Source organism: Macaca mulatta, chromosome 11, assembly GCF_049350105.2.
Source record: "Macaca mulatta isolate MMU2019108-1 chromosome 11, T2T-MMU8v2.0, whole genome shotgun sequence".
NCBI classification, from domain to species: Eukaryota; Metazoa; Chordata; class Mammalia; order Primates; family Cercopithecidae; genus Macaca; species Macaca mulatta.
In genome coordinates, this window is record NC_133416.1 from 140,121,061 (window position 1) to 140,140,189 (window position 19,129).

General features: G+C 49.9%; 1 protein-coding gene across 1 annotated transcript in view; it reads right to left on the reverse strand.

Annotated features, from left to right (window-relative positions):
• The window catches only part of ANKLE2 (ankyrin repeat and LEM domain containing 2), a 40,544-nt gene extending 23,374 nt beyond the window's left edge, over window positions 1-17,170 (reverse strand). Inside the window, exons 1-5 of the mRNA XM_028830239.2 lie at window positions 16,956-17,170; window positions 10,228-10,686; window positions 3,106-3,312; window positions 727-920; window positions 237-425 (exon numbers count right to left, since the gene is read on the reverse strand). Coding sequence (XP_028686072.2) covers window positions 237-425; window positions 727-920; window positions 3,106-3,312; window positions 10,228-10,686; window positions 16,956-17,136 — 1,230 coding nt within the window. The 5' untranslated portion in view covers window positions 17,137-17,170. The remainder of the gene's footprint in view (window positions 1-236; window positions 426-726; window positions 921-3,105; window positions 3,313-10,227; window positions 10,687-16,955) is intronic.
• Between the last annotated feature and the right edge of the window lie 1,959 nt (window positions 17,171-19,129).

Below are 19,129 nucleotides of genomic sequence, written 5' to 3' on the forward strand. Positions count from 1 at the left end.
GACACCCTTGGGGACAGCACTGCACACACGACAAAGACGCAGGGGCCAGGGAAGCCCAGCACTCGGTGCCCTCTGTCCCGTGGGACGTGGTGAGAAGGCAGGCTGCAGGGGTGTAACTATGTGTCTTTTCCCCAAAGTTATTACACCAATGAGTAACTGGTCAATAAAGCATTCTTCTGGGGAAGAAATTTTAAACAATTTAAAAAAGAAAGCGTCAGTGGAGGGTGGGCACGCACCATCTTGTCGGGGGTGTTCAGATACAGGTCAACCACGTAGCGGATGCGCTTCTGCAGCATGGCCTCGTCGTCATCGGGGTACATCAGCCTCATGAAGTCGGGGTTCTCCAGGACGTCCAGAGTCAGCCGGCAGATGGAAGCCTGGTTCTCTTTGGCAGCAACATGCATCACGTTGTACCTGCACCCTTCCTGAAAGAGACCCGCACACTCTGAGCTCCCATCTGTGACACGTGGACACGTCTGTCGCGAGTGCTGCGATGGAACCGGCCAGGCCGCGCACCCACCCGATGGAACCGCACCTACCCGATGGAACCAGCCAGGCCGCGCACCCACCCGATGGAACCGCACCTACCCGATGGAACCGGCCAGGCCGCGCACCCACCGATGAAACCGGCCAGGCCGCGCACCCACCCGATGGAACCGCACCTACCCGATGGAACCGGCCAGGCCGCGCACCCACCCGACGGAACCGGCGAGGCTGCACACCTACCTGCACAATAGTTGGGTTGTCCCCTGAGCCAATCAGATAACGGGGGTTGCTCCAGATGAGGTCAGAAAAGGTGTCTTCCTCTCCCTTCTCCACAGCTTTCCGAAGCTTGGCGGTGAGGTCCTGCGTGCGGGGATTTTTATAGCTGTTCGCTCGCTCTTTGTTGACTGTTTCTGATTCGGACAAGCACAAACCATCTGCCGGTAGGAGACAGAATTTAAGAAAGATCAGTGTCACCAAGTCACTCATGCACCCTGTGACCAGGGATAAGGAGCTTTCCACACAGGCCTCTGGGCCAACTGGGAGGCACAGGTGAGAAACGACGAGATGGGCCTGCGGCCACCAGCCCCAGCATGTAACGGCAGCCAGCGCGCCCCTGTGAACAGAGCAAGTGGAGGAGAGCAGCCAGACCCTGCCGCAAGCTTGCTGGGAAACACTGAATGAGGCCAAGTTTGGTGAACTTTGTGTTTTTTCAGAGACAGGGTCTGGCTCTGTCACTCAGGCTGGAGTGCAGTGGCACGATCACAGCTCACTGCAGCCTCGACCTCCTGGGCTCAAGTGATCTCAGCCCCCCAAGTAGCTGGGACTACAGTTGTGTGCCACCACGCCTGGCTTATATCCGTATATATAAATGTATTTTTAAAGATAGGATCTCACTATGTTGCCCAGGCTGGTCTCCAACTCCTGGCTTCAAAGGATCCTTCTGCCTCAGCTCCCAAAAATGTTGGAATTACAAGCATGAGTCACCACAGCCGGCCAGTGAACTCTGAAAGCTTGGTCAGTAGGTGGAGGAGGAATAACGGCAGTTGTGGGCAAGGGAACACTCCCAGCAATCACACAAGACCTTCGATGTGCACAGTGTGGCTGCAAAGGATCACAGGATTAAGGAGCCACCACACCCTGCTGATTTTTTTGTGGGGACAGAGTTTTGCTCTTTCGCCCAGGGTGGAGTGCAGTGGTGCGATCGTGGCTCACTGCAACCTCTGCTTTCCGGTTTCAAGCAATTCTCCTGCCTCAGCGTCCCAAGTAGCTGGGATTACAGGCACCTGCCACCACGGCCAGCTAATTTTTGTATTTTTAGTAGAGACAGGGTTTCACCATGTTGGCCAGGCTAGTCTGAAACTCCTGACCTGAGATTATCCACCCACCTCAGCCTCCCCAAATGCTGGAATTACAGGCATGAGCCACCGTGCCCGGCATGATTTCTGTCTTAAAGTGATTTCCTTCTGAGGAATTCTCACAAACTGCAAAGAAGGAAATCTGTACCTGTTAGAAGCCACTCTGGTTTCCATCCAGGAAGCACCTGTATAAGGCTGACTGAGGACAGGCAGATGACTGGAGGGAGAGGGCGCCATTCCTCTGGAGTACCAACCCGCCAGAGAAGCCCAGACAACTGTGAGCTGGGAGAGGGAGCAGGAGCTGAGGCCAGACGAAAGGTAAAGGCAGAGGCTCTACCCCACACTGACTGTGAAGAGCCTCTTCACACAAAACCCGAGTTCTGAGCTAGGAGGTGGAGAGGAGGCAGACTTCGGGCTGGACAGTTCCTACAGACAAGCCCGACTTTTGCAGATGCCCTAGTCCTAGAAGTAGGTATAGCTTCAGGTGGGGAAGGACACTGCTCTCAGGATCCAAAAAGGCACAGTGGCTCACGCCTGTCATCCCAGCACTTTGGGAGGCTGAGACGGGAGGGTCACTTGATGCCAGCAATTCGATCAGCCTCGGCAACATGGCAAGACCCTATCTCCATAAAAAAATTTAAATTCTAGCCTGGCCAACATGGTGACTAAAAATACAAACATTAGTTGGGCATGGTGGCGGGCACCTGTAATCCCAGCTACTCGGGAGGCTGAGGCAGGAGAATCACTTGAACCCATGAGGCAGAGGTTGCAGTGAGCCGAGATCGCACCACTGCACTCCAGGCCGGGCAACAGAGCAAGACTCCGTCTCAAAAAAAAAGTTTAAATTAGCTGGGTGTGGTGGCGTACGCCTATTTCTCTCCCTATTTGGGAGGGTAAAGCAGGTGGATTGCTTGAGCCCAGGAGTTTGAGGCTGCCGTGGGCCATGACAGCACCATACTCCACTCCAGGCTGGCAAAACAAGACCCTGTCTCTTTACAAAAAGAAAAGAAAAAATCCAACAGGCAGCAAGGAGAGACGTGGGGACAGATGGAAGCAGCCACAGCGCTCTTTTCAGCTTCTCCACTCAAGATGCTAGTTACTGGCATGTCAGCATCAGAGCTAGCGTGGCTTCCTGGTCCACTGAGACGCCATCGACTCTACCCCCACAGAGAAAACAAGTTACCACATACGAGGAAAGAAGGCACAAAACAGGGTGGGATCTATGTGACAGGAACATCAAGATGTGAACTGCTGCATGATTTACCTTTCACCCCATCATTGCTAAAGAGTGGCGCTGTTTTCACAGGAGAAAGTGGTAAGGACGTTCTGCTTGGAGAAGGGAAATAATCACAAATTCCTCTGGCAAATTTCTCAGCGTCTTCTCTGGTAGAAAAAGCTTTAAATCGGGACCCTTTGATCATCTTGACAGCTTGCAATGCTTCTTTTTTATTTTCATAAACATGGATCCTTTCTGGGTAGGAAAAGTAACAAAGGAAAATCAGAGATGAGTGACTGGAGCAGCTGTCACCTGGTCCACCCTGGGCTTCATCATCAGCTTCCATGTCTGTTACCCAGTCGCCCGGCTTAGTTCAGATCTTTAATCTTGAAGAAAAAGGGCCTTAGCTAGCCAAAATAACACAGTTAACAAGCTCAATTGTGTGCGTATATGCATGGGAGTAACATGATACATATTATGTTCACATATGTAATTCTATATGGCAAGATTCTATCCTAAAAACTAAATTTCATATAAAGATCTAAATAAAAATTATTAAAAGGCAAATTAAAAAAAACTATAATGATGTCAGCCAAGAACAAAAGAGAACTTTAAACACAATTTTGAACAGGAAACGCCTATTTTTTTTTTTTTTTTGGTGACGGAGTCTCGCTCTGTTGCCCAAGCTCAAATGCAGTGGTGCGATCTTGGCTCTCTGCAACCTCGGTCTCCCAGGTTCAAGCGATTCTCCTGCCTCAGCCTCCCGAGTAGCTGGGATTACAATGCACCTGCCACCATGCCCGGTTAACTTTGTATTTTTAGTAGAGATGGGGTTTCTCCATGTTGGTCAGGCCGGTGTTGAGCTCCCGACCTCAGGTGATCCGTCCGCCTCAGCCTCCCAAAGTGCTGGGACTACAGGCATGAGCCACTGTACCCAGCTGGGAATGCCTTTTTAAACATGCCAAGAAACCATCCAAAACAAGCTAATTCTGATTATATAAAAATATGAAAGCTCTGTAGTGGAACTATCACAATCAAGTTTTGTATGAGACCATCGTAAATACATAAGATGCAAACTATTAGCCAGGAGACAAAAATTTCTGAGCAATATAAGAGAGGAATGGTTACTGTCCACTACTGGATAAAAATGGCCATGGTCCAGGCATAGTGGCTCACGCCTATAATCCCAGCACTTTGGGAGGCTGAGGCGGACGGATCACCTGAGGTTGGGAGCTCAACACCAGCCTGACCAACATGGAGAAACCCCGTCTCTACTAAATACAAAATCAGCCGGGCACGGTGGCGCACGCCTGTAATCCCAGCTACTTGGGAGGCTGAGGCAGGAGAATTGCTTGAACCCGAGAGGCGGAGGTTGCAGTGAGCCGAGATCGCGCCACCGCATTCCAGCCTGGGCAACAAGAACAAAACTCCATCTCATTAAAAAGAAAGAAAGAAAGAAAAACAAAGTCTACCTTGTGACTCTGTACTTCTACTTTCGTTTTTATAAAAATGAAAACAGGCCGGGCATGGCGGCTTACGCCTGTAATCCCAGCACTTTGGGAGGTCGAGGTGAGCGGATCACAAGATCAGGAGATTGAGACCATCCTGGCTAATATGGTAAAATCCCGTCTCTACTAAAAATACAAAAAATAGCCGGGTGTGGTGGCGGGCGCCTGTAGTCCCAGCTACTTGGGAGGCTGAGGCAGAAGAATCGCTTGAACCCGGGAGGCGGAGCTTGCAGTGAGCCGAGATCGCACCACTGTACTCCAGCCTGGGTGACAGAGAGAGACTCTGTCTCCAAAAAAAAAAAAAAAAAAAAGTGCACTTATATTACATTCAAAAACACACGTTACATATCATGTTCTAAACATCTTAAAAATAAAAACAATGTTCATGTATATAAATAATAACAGGATCAATCATGGCGAAAGCAGTGAAGTAGTTACTTCTCAGCAGTGAGATCTGAGACCAGAAGAGAGAATCTGGCTTTTACTTTAGATGCCACTTATAGAACATACACATTATAAGTGATTGTAACGAGCAACCTTTACAATAATAAAGATTAAAAATAAGGCTGGACGAGGTGGCTCACACCTGTAATCCCAGAACTTTGGGAGGCCGAGGCAAGCGAATCACGAGGTCAAGATATAGAGACCAGCCGGGCGCAGTGGCTCAAGCCTGTAATCCCAGCACTTTGGGAGGCCGAGACGGGCGGATCGTGAGGTCAGGAGATCGAGACCATCCTGGCTAACACGGTGAAACCCCGTCTCTACTAAAAAATACAAAAAACTAGCCGGGCGAAGTGGCGGGTGCCTGTAGTCCCAGCTATTCGGGAGGCTGAGGCAGGAGAATGGCGTAAACCCGGGAGGCGGAGCTTGCAGTAAGCTGAGATCCGGCCACTGCACTCCAGCCTGGGCGACAAAGCAAGACTCCGTCTCAAAAAAAAAAAAAAAAAAAAAAAGATATAGAGACCATCCTAGCCAACGTGGTAAAACCCCGTCTCTATTTTAAAAATACAAGAATTAGCCGGGCATGGTGGCACACTCAGCGACTTGGGAGGCTGAGGCGGGAAAATCACTAGAACCCAAAAGGCAGAGGTTGGAGTGAGCCCAGATCGTGCCACTGCACTCCAGCCTGGTGAAAGACCGAGACTCTGTACCAAAAAATAAGTAAACAAATAAATAATAAATGACAAAAATAAAAACTGCACTATGACCATTTCCCAGTGTCACTATTCTTTTTTTTTTTTTGAGACGGAATCTAGCTCTGTCGCCCAGACTGGAATGCAGTGGCACAATCTCAGCTCATTGAAACCTCAGCCTCCTGAGAAGCTGGGACTACAGGCGCCCATCACCACGCCCTGCTAATTTTTTGTATGTTTAGTAGAGACGGGGTTTCACCATGTTAGTCAGGATGGTCTCGAACCCCTGACCTTGTAATCTGACTGCCTCGGCCTCCCAAAGTGCTGGGATTACAGGCGTGAGCCACTGGCCTGGCCACTAAGTATTCTTTAAAAAGATCTTATGTAAGAATAATATTCCATTCTATTCACGGTGTTTAACCAATTATCTACTCACAGGTATCACCACAAATGATATCACAGTAACAACAATACTAATGACAGTGTGCAATTTCCGGCATTCCAGTCAATATTGAGTTCTCTTTTTTTTTTTTCCCCCAATGCTAAATCTTGTTTAAAATTACAATTCTTGGGCTGGGCACAGTGGCTCACACCTGTAATCTCAGCACTTTGGGAGGCTCAGGTGGGAGGACTGCTTGAAGCCAGGAGTTCAAGACCAGCCTGGGCAATAAAGCGAGACCCACTCTCTTAAAAAAAAAAAAAAAATTGATTACCTAGGTGTGGGCAGGCGAGGTGGCTCACACCTGTAATCCCAGCACTTCGGGACGCCGAGCCTGGTGGATCACTTGAGCCCAGGAGTTGGAGACCAGCCTGGGCAAAGTGAGGAAATCTCATCTCTACCAAAAATACAAAAAAATGACTGCACACTGGCACATGCCCGTGATGTCAGCAATCCCAAGCCGAGGTGGGAGAAGTGCTTGAGCCTGGTAGGCAGACATTGCAAAGAGTTGTTGAGATCACATCACTACACCCCAACCTGGGTGAGAGACAGAACCCAGTCTCAAAAAAAAAAAACCAAACATAAAAAAAAAACCAATTAGCTAGGCGTGCTGGTATGTGCCTGTAACCTTAGCACGCTGGGAGACCAAGGTGGGTGGATCGCTTGAGGGCAGTTCGAGAGCAGCCTGGGCAACATGGCAAAACCCTCTCTCTATAAAAAATACAAAAATCGGCCGGGCACGATGGCTCACACCTGTAATCCCAAAATTTCGGGAGGCCGAGGCGGGCGGATCCCAAGGTGGGCGGATCCCGAGATCAGGGGTTCGAGACCAGCTTGGCCAAAATGGTGAAACCCTGTCTCTACCAAAAATACAAAAATTAGCTGGGTGTGGTGGCAGGTGCCTGCAGTTCCCAGCTACTTGGGAGGCTGAGGGAGGAGAATCACTTGAACCCGGGACGCAGAGGTTACAGTTAGCTGAGATCGCGCTATTGCACTCCAGCCCAGGCAACAGTGCAAGACTCTGTCTCAAAAAAAAAACAAAAACAGCTGGGTGTGGTGGCTCATGCCTGGGTCCCAGCTACTCAAGCGGCTGAGGTAGAAGGATCACCTGAGCCAGAAAGGTTGAGGCTGCAGCGAGACGTCACTGTACCACTGCAATGCAGCCTAGGTGGCAGAGTAAGACCATGTCTCAGATGAATAAATTAAAAAAATAAAACGGCCGGGGGCAGAGGCTCACGCCTGTAATCTTAGCACTTTGGGAGGACAAGGCAGGTGGATCACAAGGTCAGGAGTTCAAGACCAGCCTGGCCAAGATGGTGAAACCCCGTCCCTACTAAAAATACAAAAAATTAGCCAGGCGCGGTGGCAGGTGCCTGTAATTCCAATTACTCAGGAGGCTGAGGCAGGAGAATCACTTGAACTCAGAGGGCGGAGGTTACGGTGAGCCAAGACTGCGCCACTGCACTCCGGCCTGGGCAACAGAGTAAGACTCTGTCTCAAACAATAAATAACTAAATAAATAATAAAATAAAATTACAACACTTTGATGCTGAAAATGTATGCATTCATTGGCCATTTGCATTCATTAACATAAAAGGTGTGCAGGTCACAATGCATTTTAAAAAGGGGGAGGCGACTGATCAACAAAGCTCCCAACCAAGAGCAGCAGCCAGCTAATGTCAATATCTCAGTCCAGCATATCGCACAGAACCAATCTACCTGACCAATTCTAATGTTAATATCTCAGTCCAGCATATCTCACAGAACCAATCTACCTGACCAATTCTAATGTCAATATCTCAGTCCAGCGTATCTCACAGAACCAATCTACCTGACCAATTCTAATGTCAATATCTCAGTCCAGCGTATCTCACAGAACCAATCTACCTGACCAATTCTAATGTCAATATCTCAGTCCAGCGTATCTCACAGAACCAATCTACCTGACCAATTCTAATGTCAATATCTCAGTCCAGCGTATCTCACAGAACCAATCTACCTGACCAATTCTAATGTCAATATCTCAGTCCAGCGTATCTCACAGAACCAATCTACCTGACCAATTCTAATGTCAATATCTCAGTCCAGCGTATCTCACAGAACCAATCTACCTGACCAATTCTAATGTCAATATCTCAGTCCAGCGTATCGCACAGAACCAATCTACCTGACCAATTCTAATGTCAATATCTCAGTCCAGCGTATCTCACAGAATCAATCTACCTGACCAATTCTAATGTCAATATCTCAGTCCAGCGTATCTCACAGAACCAATCTACCTGACCAATTCTAATGTCAATATCTCAGTCCAGCGTATCTCACAGAACCAATCTACCTGACCAATTCTAATGTCAATATCTCAGTCCAGCATATCTCACAGAACCAATCTACCTGACCAATCTCAGTCCAGCGTATCTCACAGAACCAATCTACCTGACCAATTCTAATGTCAATATCTCAGTCCAGCATATCTCACAGAACCAATCTACCTGACCAATTCTAATGTCAATATCTCAGTCCAGCGTATCTCACAGAACCAATCTACCTGACCAATTCTAATGTCAATATCTCAGTCCAGCGTATCTCACAGAACCAATCTACCTGACCAATTCTAATGTCAATCTCAGTCCAGCGTATCTCACAGAACCAATCTACCTGACCAATTCTAATGTTAATATCTCAGTCCAGCATATCTCACAGAACCAATCTACCTGACCAATTCTAATGTCAATATCTCAGTCCAGCGTATCTCACAGAACCAATCTACCTGACCAATTCTAATGTCAATATCTCAGTCCAGCGTATCTCACAGAACCAATCTACCTGACCAATTCTAATGTTAATATCTCAGTCCAGCATATCTCACAGAACCAATCTACCTGACCAATTCTAATGTTAATATCTCAGTCCAGCGTATCTCACAGAACCAATCTACCTGACCAATTCTAATGTCAATATCTCAGTCCAGCGTATCTCACAGAACCAATCTACCTGACCAATTCTAATGTCAATATCTCAGTCCAGCGTATCTCACAGAACCAATCTACCTGACCAATTCTAATGTCAATATCTCAGTCCAGCATATCTCACAGAATCAATCTACCTGACCAATTCTAATGTCAATATCTCAGTCCAGCGTATCTCACAGAACCAATCTACCTGACCAATTCATCTCAGTCCAGCGTATCTCACAGAACCAATCTACCTGACCAATTCTAATGTCAATATCTCAGTCCAGCGTATCTCACAGAACCAATCTACCTGACCAATTCTAATGTCAATATCTCAGTCCAGCATATCTCACAGAACCAATCTACCTGACCAATTCTAATGTCAATATCTCAGTCCAGCATATCTCACAGAATCAATCTACCTGACCAATTCTAATGTTAATATCTCAGTCCAGCATATCTCACAGAATCAATCTACCTGACCAATTCTAATGTCAATATCTCAGTCCAGCATATCTCACAGAATCAATCTACCTGACCAATTCTAATGTCAATATCTCAGTCCAGCATATCTCACAGAACCAATCTACCTGACCAATTCTAATGTCAATATCTCAGTCCAGCATATCTCACAGAATCAGTCTACCTGACCAATTCTAATGTCAATATCTCAGTCCAGCATATCTCACAGAACCAATCTACCTGACCAATTCTAATGTCAATATCTCAGTCCAGCATATCTCACAGAACCAATCTACCTGACCAATTCTAATGTCAATATCTCAGTCCAGCATATCTCACAGAATCCATTTACCTGACCAATTCTAACAGTCCTCACGTAGACTCTTCCACATAAAAATATTAACAACGGTTCTCAGTCCAGCGTATCTCACAGAACCAATCTACCTGACCAATTCATCTCAGTCCAGCATATCTCACAGAACCAATCTACCTGACCAATTCTAACAGTTCTCACGTAGACTCTTCCACATAAAAATATTAACAACGGTTAACTGGGGTGATGAGATGGTGGTGATCGGATTTTTTCTTTTTTTATCTGTACTTTTCCATTTTCACATGTCATCCCGCCCTCTGCATATATGCTCTGTGTGAGGAAATCCTACAGACGTCCCCATTACCATTTCTCGCTGGGATGTCCTCATATACTGGACACACCCCGTAGTACAAGGGCGGTTCCTTAGACGCAGTCACTCCAGTTCCGTAGGTGTCAACAGCACTGGGGGGCACCGAGCAGGTCTGAGATGTCACAGCTTCCTCTTCTGGAGGATTCAGGCCCACATTGTAACCAAAATCTCTGTCTTCAGAAAAACCAGCCTCATCAGTTAGGTTCCCTTCAGCTGACTTCAAAATCCTTTGTGTGTCTTGGCTGGGAGCTGTGGCACCTGCCTCATGGTGGTCGAAAGAAGGCAGCCTTCCTCCTTGCTCCAGTAAAGCCTGAGCCAATTTTTTCTCAAAAATGAACCTTGTAGTTGACGTAATGGGTCCACATTTCAATCCAGCTTTGACGATTTCTTCTCTAAGGTCATCTGGATTCAGAAGTTTCAATCGAGCCAACACAGCATCCATTGTCATTTCACCTAGGCCCAAGACAAAAAAATCAAATAGAGTCACAAAATACTAACACCTGCTGAAGCTGGGTGGCAGGTACCAGGGTTCGTTATTTAATGGCATCAGTTTATTTCATTAAAAACTTTTTTCTTGGCTGGGCGCAGTGGCTCATGCCTATAATCCCAGCACTTTGGGAGGCCGAGGTGGGCGGATCACCTGAGGTCAGGAGTTCGAAACCAGCCTGGCCAACATGGCGAAACCCCATTTCTACCAAAAATACAAAAAATTAGCCGGGTGCAGTGGCAGACACCTGTAATCCCAGCTACTTGGGAGGTTGAGGCAGGAGAATGGCATGAACTCAGGAGGCGGAGGCTGCAGTGAGCCAAGATTGTGCTCCAGCTTAGACAACAAGAACAAGACTCCAGATCAAAAAAAAAAAAAAAAAATTTCTTTCTTTTTTCCCAGGCAGGATTCCACTTTTCATACAAACTCTCTCCTTACTATAATGCCACCAAATTTTTTTTTTTTTTTTTTGAGGCAGAGTCTTGCTCTGTCACCCAGCCTGCAGTGCAGTGGCACCATCTCAGCTCACTGCAACCTCCGCCTCTTGGGTTCAAGTGATTCTCCTGCCCCAGCCTCCCAAATAGCTGGGATTACAGGCACCTGGCATCACGCCGAGCTAATTTTTGTATTTTTAGTAGAGATGGGGTTTCACCATGTTGGCCAGGTCGGTCTTGCACTCCTGACCTTAGGCGATCTGCCTGCCTTGGCCTCCCAAAGTGTTGGGACTACAGGCGTGAGCCTTTTTTTTTTTTTTTTTTTTTTTTGAGACGGAGTCTTACTATGTCTCCAGGCAGGCTAGAGTGCAATGGCGCAATCTCGGCTCACTGCAACCTCCACCGCCCGGGTTCAAGTGATTCTCCTGCCTCAGCCTCCTGAGTAGCTGGGATTACAGGCATGTGCCACCATGCCCAGTCAATTTTGTATTTTTAGCAGAGACAGGGTTTCTCCATGTTGGTCAGGCTGGTCTCGAACTCCCGACCTCAGGTGATCCGCCTGCTTTGGCCTCCCAAAGTGCTGGGATTACAGGCATGAGCCACCATGCCCAGCCCATTATATTCTTTAAAAAAAAAAAAAAAGTCCAGGCACGGTGGCTCATGCCTGTAATCCCAGCATTTTCGGAGGCCAAGGCGGGCCGATCACCTCAGGAATTCGAGACCAGCCTGGCCAACACAGTGAAATCCCGTCTCTACTAAAAACAATTAAAATTAGCCGGGCATTGTGGCACATGCCTGTAATCCCAGCTACTCGGGAGGCTGAGGTAAGAGAGTTGCCTGAACTTGGGAGGTGGAGGTTGCAGTGAGCCAAGATCGCACCACTGTACTCCACCATAGGGGACAAGAGCGAGACCTCATCTCAAAAAAAATTACCCAAGCATAGTGGTGCACGCCTACGGACCCAGCTACTCAGGGGGCTGAGGCAGGAGGATCACTTGAGCCTGGGAGGTGGAGGCCACCGTGAGCCAAGATGGCACCCCTGCACTCCAGCCTGGGCGACAGAATCAGACCCTGTCTCAACAAATAAAAGGATGGGGGGGAGTAATATTTCTGAATTTAAGTTTCCATAGGGTTCTGACTTTTAAAAACATGTTCGTGATTGACATACTCAAGAAATAAGTAAAGCCGGGCAAGGTGGCTCACACCTCTAATCGCAGCACTTTGGGAGACCAAGGTGGGTGGATCACGAGGTCAGCAGTTCGAGACCAGCCCGGCCAAGATGGTGAAACCCTGTCTCTACTAAAAACAATACAAAAATTAGCCAGGCGCGGTGGCAGGCGCCTGTAATCCCAGCTACTTGGGAGCCTGAGGCAGAAGAATCACTGGAACCCAGGAGGCAGAGGTTGCAGTGAGCGGAGATCGCCCCACTGCACCCCAGTCTGGGCGACAGAGCGATACTCCATTTCAAAAAAAAAAAAAAGAAACAAATAAGTAAATAAACAAAAAGATAGGGGACACCCAAATGGAATACCAGCCAGAAGAAACGAACCTAACTGGCTTACAAGTGAGTAACACACCGGAAGCTAACCCACATAACTTTGGAAAACTGAGTGACTAAAGTGCTCTAAGGAGAAAGACAAAAAGAAGTGTGGCCATTACAGTGTGAACAGCCTCTAAGCAGTAGGTCTTTTCACAATGCTGTAAGTTAGCACACTTACAGCTATTTTCTGTGGACTCTAGGGCAAAGCAAATCATTTGAATACATGGTGGCTGATGAGAGCCAGGACTCTCCATGACAGAAAGGAAAGTGGGAGTGAGAACAGGGTTTCATCAAATGATTCCTGTAAAGGGCAAGAGAGTAAGCATCTCAGACTCTATGAGCCAAAGGCCGTGTAAGTGCTCAAGAACAGCCACAGGCAGGGTGTGACAGCTCACACCTGTCATCCCAGTGCTTGGGGAGGCCGAGGCGAGAAGATCACTTGAGTCCAGGAGTTCAAGACCAGCCTGGGCAATGTGGCGAGACCCTCTCTACAAAAACTTTAAAAATTAGCTGAGTGTGGTGATGTACACCTGTGCTTCCAACTACTTGGGGAGCTGAGGCAGGAGGATAAATTAAGCCCAAGAGTTTGAGGATGCAGTGAGCCCTGTTTGTGCCACTGCACTCCAACCTGGGCAACAGAGCAAGACCCTGTCTCCAAAAAAAAAAAAAAAAAAAGAACAGCCACAGATATACACAAACAAAAGGGTATGGTTGTATTCCAATAAAACTTTACTATACTTAGAAAAATAGATGGGGGCCAGTTTGGATCAGTTTGCTGACTCTTGTATTAGAATAAACCCAGGGGCCCGGGCATGGTGGCTCATGCCGGTAATCCCAGCACTTTGGGAGGCCAAGGTGGGTAGATCATTTGAGGTGAGGAGTTTGAGACCAGCCTGGCCAACATGGTGAAACCCCGTCTCTACTAAAAATACAAAAATTAGCCAGGCGTGGTGGCGTGCACCTGTCATCCCAGCTACTCAGAAGGCCAAGCAGGAGAATCGCTTGAACTGGGCAGGCAGAGGTTGTAGTGAGCCTTGGCCTGGACAACAAAGTGAGAATCCATCTTAAAAAAAAAAAAAAAAAAAAAAAAAAAAAAGAGGCCGGGCGCGGTGGCTCAAGCCTGTAATCCCAGCACTTTGGGAGGCCGAGATGGGCGGATCACGAGGTCGGGAGATCGAGACCATCCTGGCGAACACGGTGAAACCCCGTCTCTACTAAAAAAATACAAAAAACTAGCCGGGCGAGGTGGCGGGCGCCTGTAGTCCCAGCTACTCGGGAGGCTGAGGCAGGAGAATGGTGGGAACCCGGGAGGCGGAGCTTGCAGTGAGCTGAGATCCGGCCACTGCACTCCAGCCTGGGAGACAGAGCGAGACTCCGTCTCAAAAAAAAAAAAAAAAAAAAAAAAAAGAATAAACCCACAGACGTTGCATTGAAATTGGAAGTATCAGTATGATCACATGGTCTTTGACATATCGATGGGTAAAGATGTGAGAAACAGCTAGGTCTGAAGACTGGGTAATGTTACATTAACAATTTTTTTTTTTTTTTTGAGATAGAGTCTTGCTCTGTCACCCAGGCTGGAGTGCAATGGCACGATCTCTGCTCACTGCAACCTCCACCTCCCGGGTTCAAGCAATTCTCCTGCCTCAGCCTTCCGAGTAGCTGCGACTACAGGCACCTGCCACCGCCCAGCTAATTTTTTGTATTTTTAGTAGAGACTGCCTCACCACATTGGCCAGGCTGATCTTGAACTCCTGACCTCGTGTTCCACCTGCCTCGGCCTCCCAAAGTGCTGGGATTACAGGCGTGAGACATGGCACCCAGCCGAGTATGCAACTTTTGAGATTGGCTTTTCCTAGTCAGCATAATGCCCTTGAGATCCACCTACGTGGCAGAGTGGACTGCTGCGGAGTGGCACCCTGGGGTATCAATGTTTAAGTTTAACCATCCACCTCTAGAGGGACATTTGAGTTATTTCAGTTTCTGGCAATTACAAATAAAGTTGCTATGAACATCAAATACGGGTTTTTGTGTGAAAATCGTTTTCATTTCTCTAATAAAAGCTCAGGAATGCAGAGCAGATTTAACTTCCTAAAAACCTTCCAGGCTGATTCCCAGAGTAGCTGCACCACTTACCATCCCCACTCGCAATGCACGAGACCCAGTTTCTCTAAATCTCTGTTGACTTGTGGTAATATCAGTATTTTTTTATTTCAGCCCCTCTCAAAACACCACCCCCAGCCACCTTGTCCACAGCTCTGCTTGGATGATGCTGGTGGTGACGGTAACAGAGCACTCAGAGGTGCTTAACACATACCAAGTGCTGCACTTACCCAACTCCCAAAAAATCTTAACTAGGTACTACTATAATCCCTATTCCTAAATGAGCAGGCTGAAGACAGGTTAAGCCCACAGCAATAAGTGGTAGGGCCGGGCGCGATGGCTCACACCTGTAATCCCAGCTACTCGGGAGGCTGAGGAAGGAGAATGGTGTGAACCCGGGAGACGGAGGTTGCAGTGAGCCCAGATCACGCCACTGTACTCCAGCCTGGGCGACAGAGCGAGACTCCGTCTCAAAAAACAAACAACAACAGCAACAAAAATAGAAAAATTAGCCGGGCTTGTTGGTATTCACGTTTAATCCCAGCTACTCGGGAGGCTGAGGCAGGAAAATCGCTTGAACCAGGGAGGCGGAGCTTCCAGTGAGCCGAGATCCTGCCACTGCACTCCAGCCTGGGCGACAGAGCAAGACTTCATTTCAAAAAAAAAAAAAAAGAAAGTGGGTAGGGCCAGGACACAAACTCACACAATCCGACAGGAATCCCCACTCAATCATTAGAAAGCACCGCTTCTCAGTGACTAACAGTCTGACAATCTAGAGTAAAAACAAACTCAGTTTCTCCCACTAGACTCTCGCAACATGCTTCAGACGCCAGATATGTGGGGGTTTTCTCGCCACGAATCACGCAGGTCATCAGTTCTGCAGTGGACACAGGCTGGGTGTCGTCTGTGCAGTTCCATCCTAACTCAGTCATCTATTCTGACAGCATCTTCCTGGACATACCAGCAGACCCCACAGGTTAAGGGCTCAGCCCCACAAGACTGTCCCCCACTTCCAGTGCCCAGGTTGTTTGACCTGCGCTTCGGACCGACTGGGTGTAACCGGGTAACCTCCTCAGGTTGTGTTAATTTGCTAGAGCGGCTCCCGAACTCAGAGCCATGTTTTACTTACATTTACCAGCATAGGATAAAGATTACAAAGAATACAGGTGAAGAGATGCGTGAGGTAAAACCGGGGGGGAAGGCTTGGAAATTCAAGGCCTCTCTGGGCACCGCCTCCAGGAATCCCCACGTACTATCCGGAAGCTCCCTCAACCCAGCCCTTTTGGGTTTTTACAGAAACTTCATTTCACAGGCATTGGTGATCAGCTCAACCTTCAGCCCTCTCCCCTCCCCGGAGGTTGCGGGTGGGGCTGAAAGTCCCCAGAACCTCTAACTCAGCCTTGGTCTTTCCTGCGACCAGTCCCATCCAGAAGCTCCCTAAGGGCTGCCGGCCACCAGTCCACTCAGCCTACAAAAGACTTCACATTGGAGGTCCCCGGGATTTCAGGAGTTGTATGCCATGAAAAGCGGATGGAGGTGAAACACACAGTTCACAGTATCAGTTACCTCAAACTTAAAATGACCAAAACCCACCTCCGCTCTCCACATCACCCAGACCCGACAGTCTACCCCAAAGCAATAAATGGACACCTTCTCCCGTTTCCTCCCGCCCCAAACCCCTAAGTCACATAGGCCTTTTCCGTCTCTGCCTCCTGTTCAATGACCAGTAACCGCAGGGGTTTCACATTCCAAACACATCCGGGACCCAGGGCTTCCTACCCGCGCCGCCCCCCCTTGGGCCATCCCTCCCCAGGTCTCCATCGACCGCAGCAAGGTTCTCCGCTAACGCCTCGCCGGGCTCCCGCCGCCTTCCCCGGAGGCCGCTCCCGAGCCCAGAAAGCTCTCATCCCCGAACCCGGCGTGGCCCCTGCCGCCCCCGCCCCGGGAAGCCGCGTTCCCCGCAACTGCCCTTTCCGCGGCCGGAATGGCCTTTCTCGAGCGGCCCTGGGAGAAAAGAATGGCCTTCTCCCGGCGGCCTCGCCCAACTGCTGCCGGCACCGGGAGCTCGAGGGGCGCGGCCCGGGACGGGGTCCCGGGGAGGGCGTCGGGGCGGGGAAGGGACCGGGATGCAGGGGCCCAGCGACCGCCTGGGCCTTACCTGGGGCGGGGGCGGCGGCCGCGGGCGGCGGAGGGCCTGGGGTCCCACTGCGGCCCAGACCCCCAGGCCGCGGGCCCAGCCGCCGCACCAGCCACCGCACAGCGATCAGCAGCACCGACGCGCCCAGCAGCTCCCAAGCCAGCGCCGCCCACTCGGCCGCCGCCAGCCGCGGCCACAGCATCGCCGCAGCCCGGGCCGCAGCCGCCTAGGAGCCCGCACCCTGCGCCGCGCCCGCTCCAGGACCCCGCGCCGGGCTGCCCGCGCCCTGCCTGACGGCGCCACGCTAGAGGCGGCCGGGGTGGCGCGGGGGACACGGGCGGCGGCCCCGCTCACGAAGGTCCGGCGAGGGCGCCGCGGTGGCCCCGGCCCTGCACCCCAAGCGGGCGGGGACGGGCGAGCGGACGGGCGGGCGCGGCAGGCGGGGCGCGGGCAGCCCGGCGCGGGGTCCTGGGAACTGCGCGGCGCGGAGAGGGTAATGTGTGGGCGGGGGCCGGGGCGGGGCTTGTTTACTGCCTCCCGGGCCCGGGCCTCCGCGGGGCGCTGCGCCTCTTCGAGAACTAAGCGGGCTCTGCCGGGTTCGTGAGCTCCGGACCCCAGGACCGTTTGCGGCCGCCGCCCCGTCCTGGAGCTGGAGTGAGGAGGCGCTTCTCACTTTCCTGCGAACCCGCAGAACGGGCGGCCGGCGCTGGGGAGGCCCCCGGAGCTTCCCGCTTCTTCACCAAGCGACCCTGACGCGCAGTCGAAAGCTTGGATTTTGCCGGGCGCGGCGGCTGCGTCCGGAGTCCCAGCGCCTTGGGAGGCGAGGCGGGAGGATCCCCTCGGCCCAGGAGTTCGAGACCAGCCTGGGCAAATATTTTGAAAGTCATGGTAAAAGCCTCAGTTACTTTTGCACCAACCTAATTGGGAGACCCTGTCCCGAAAAAGGGAGGAGGATTTTCCTGTATACAATTTAGATTTTTTTTTTTTTTTTTTTTTTTGATGCGGAGTCTTGCTCTGTCGCCCAGGCTAGAGTGTAATGGCACGATCTCTGCTCACTGCAGCCTCCGTCTCCTGTGCTCAAGCGATTCTCCTGCCTTTCCTCCCAAGTAGCTGGGATTACAGGCGCCCGCCACCCCGCCCGGCTAATTTTTGCATGTTTAGTAGAGACGGGGGTTTCATCATGTTGGCCAGGCTGGTCTCGAACTCCTGACGTCAAGTGATTGGCCTCCCAAAGTGCTGGGATTACAGGCGTGAGCCACCGCACCCAGCCTACTTTAGATATTACGAAATGAAAATGAAAGACCTGAAAAATACAATTGATATCCTTGGTTAAAAACATAATTGATCTGAGCGAGGTGGCTCAGGTCTGTAGTTCTAGCAACTCTGGAGGGTGAGGGGCGAGGGTAGTTTCAGTTCGGGAGTTCGAGGCTGCAGTGAGCGTGATCTCGCCTGTGAATAGCCACTGCATGCCAGCCTGACCGACATAGCAAGACCCCATCTCTTAAAAAATATCATTGGATGGTACTAATGGTTGGTTGGGCACTACAGAATAAAGGGTCAGTACATTTGAAGATGGGTGAAATGGAAATTTAAACCACGATGAGATGCTGCTTTAAATCCACCAGAATGGCTAAAATTTAAAAATTGGCAGTATCAAATTTTGCTGGCAAGAGCGAACACTGAGTTAACCACTTTGGAAAATAGTGAGGCAGTTTCTTACAAAGTTAAACGTATACCTCTGCTGTATTCTGAGTGTCTCTCCCCAGTGTTCGTATGTTGAAACCGTAACCCTCAAGGTAATGGTATTAGGATGTGGGGCCTGTGGGAGGTGATAGGTCAGGGGGCAGAGCCTTATATACTTTACTTAGAAGAGGCTCAAGAGGGCCGGGCGCGGTGACTCACGCCTGTAATCCCAGCACTTTGGGAGGCCAATCACTTGACTTTGGGAGGCCGAGGCAGGAGGATCACAGGGTCAAGAGATGGAGACCATCCTGGCCAACATGTGAAACTCCATCTTTACTGCTGGGTGTAGTGGCGCACGCCTGTAACCCCAGCTACTCAGGAGGCTGAGGCAGCAGAATCGCTTGAACCAGGGAGGCAGAGGTTGCAGTAAGCCGAGATCGCACCTCTGCACTCCAGCCTGGCAACAGAGCAAGACTCGTCTCAAAAAAAAAAAAAGTATGGTGCTTCAAACT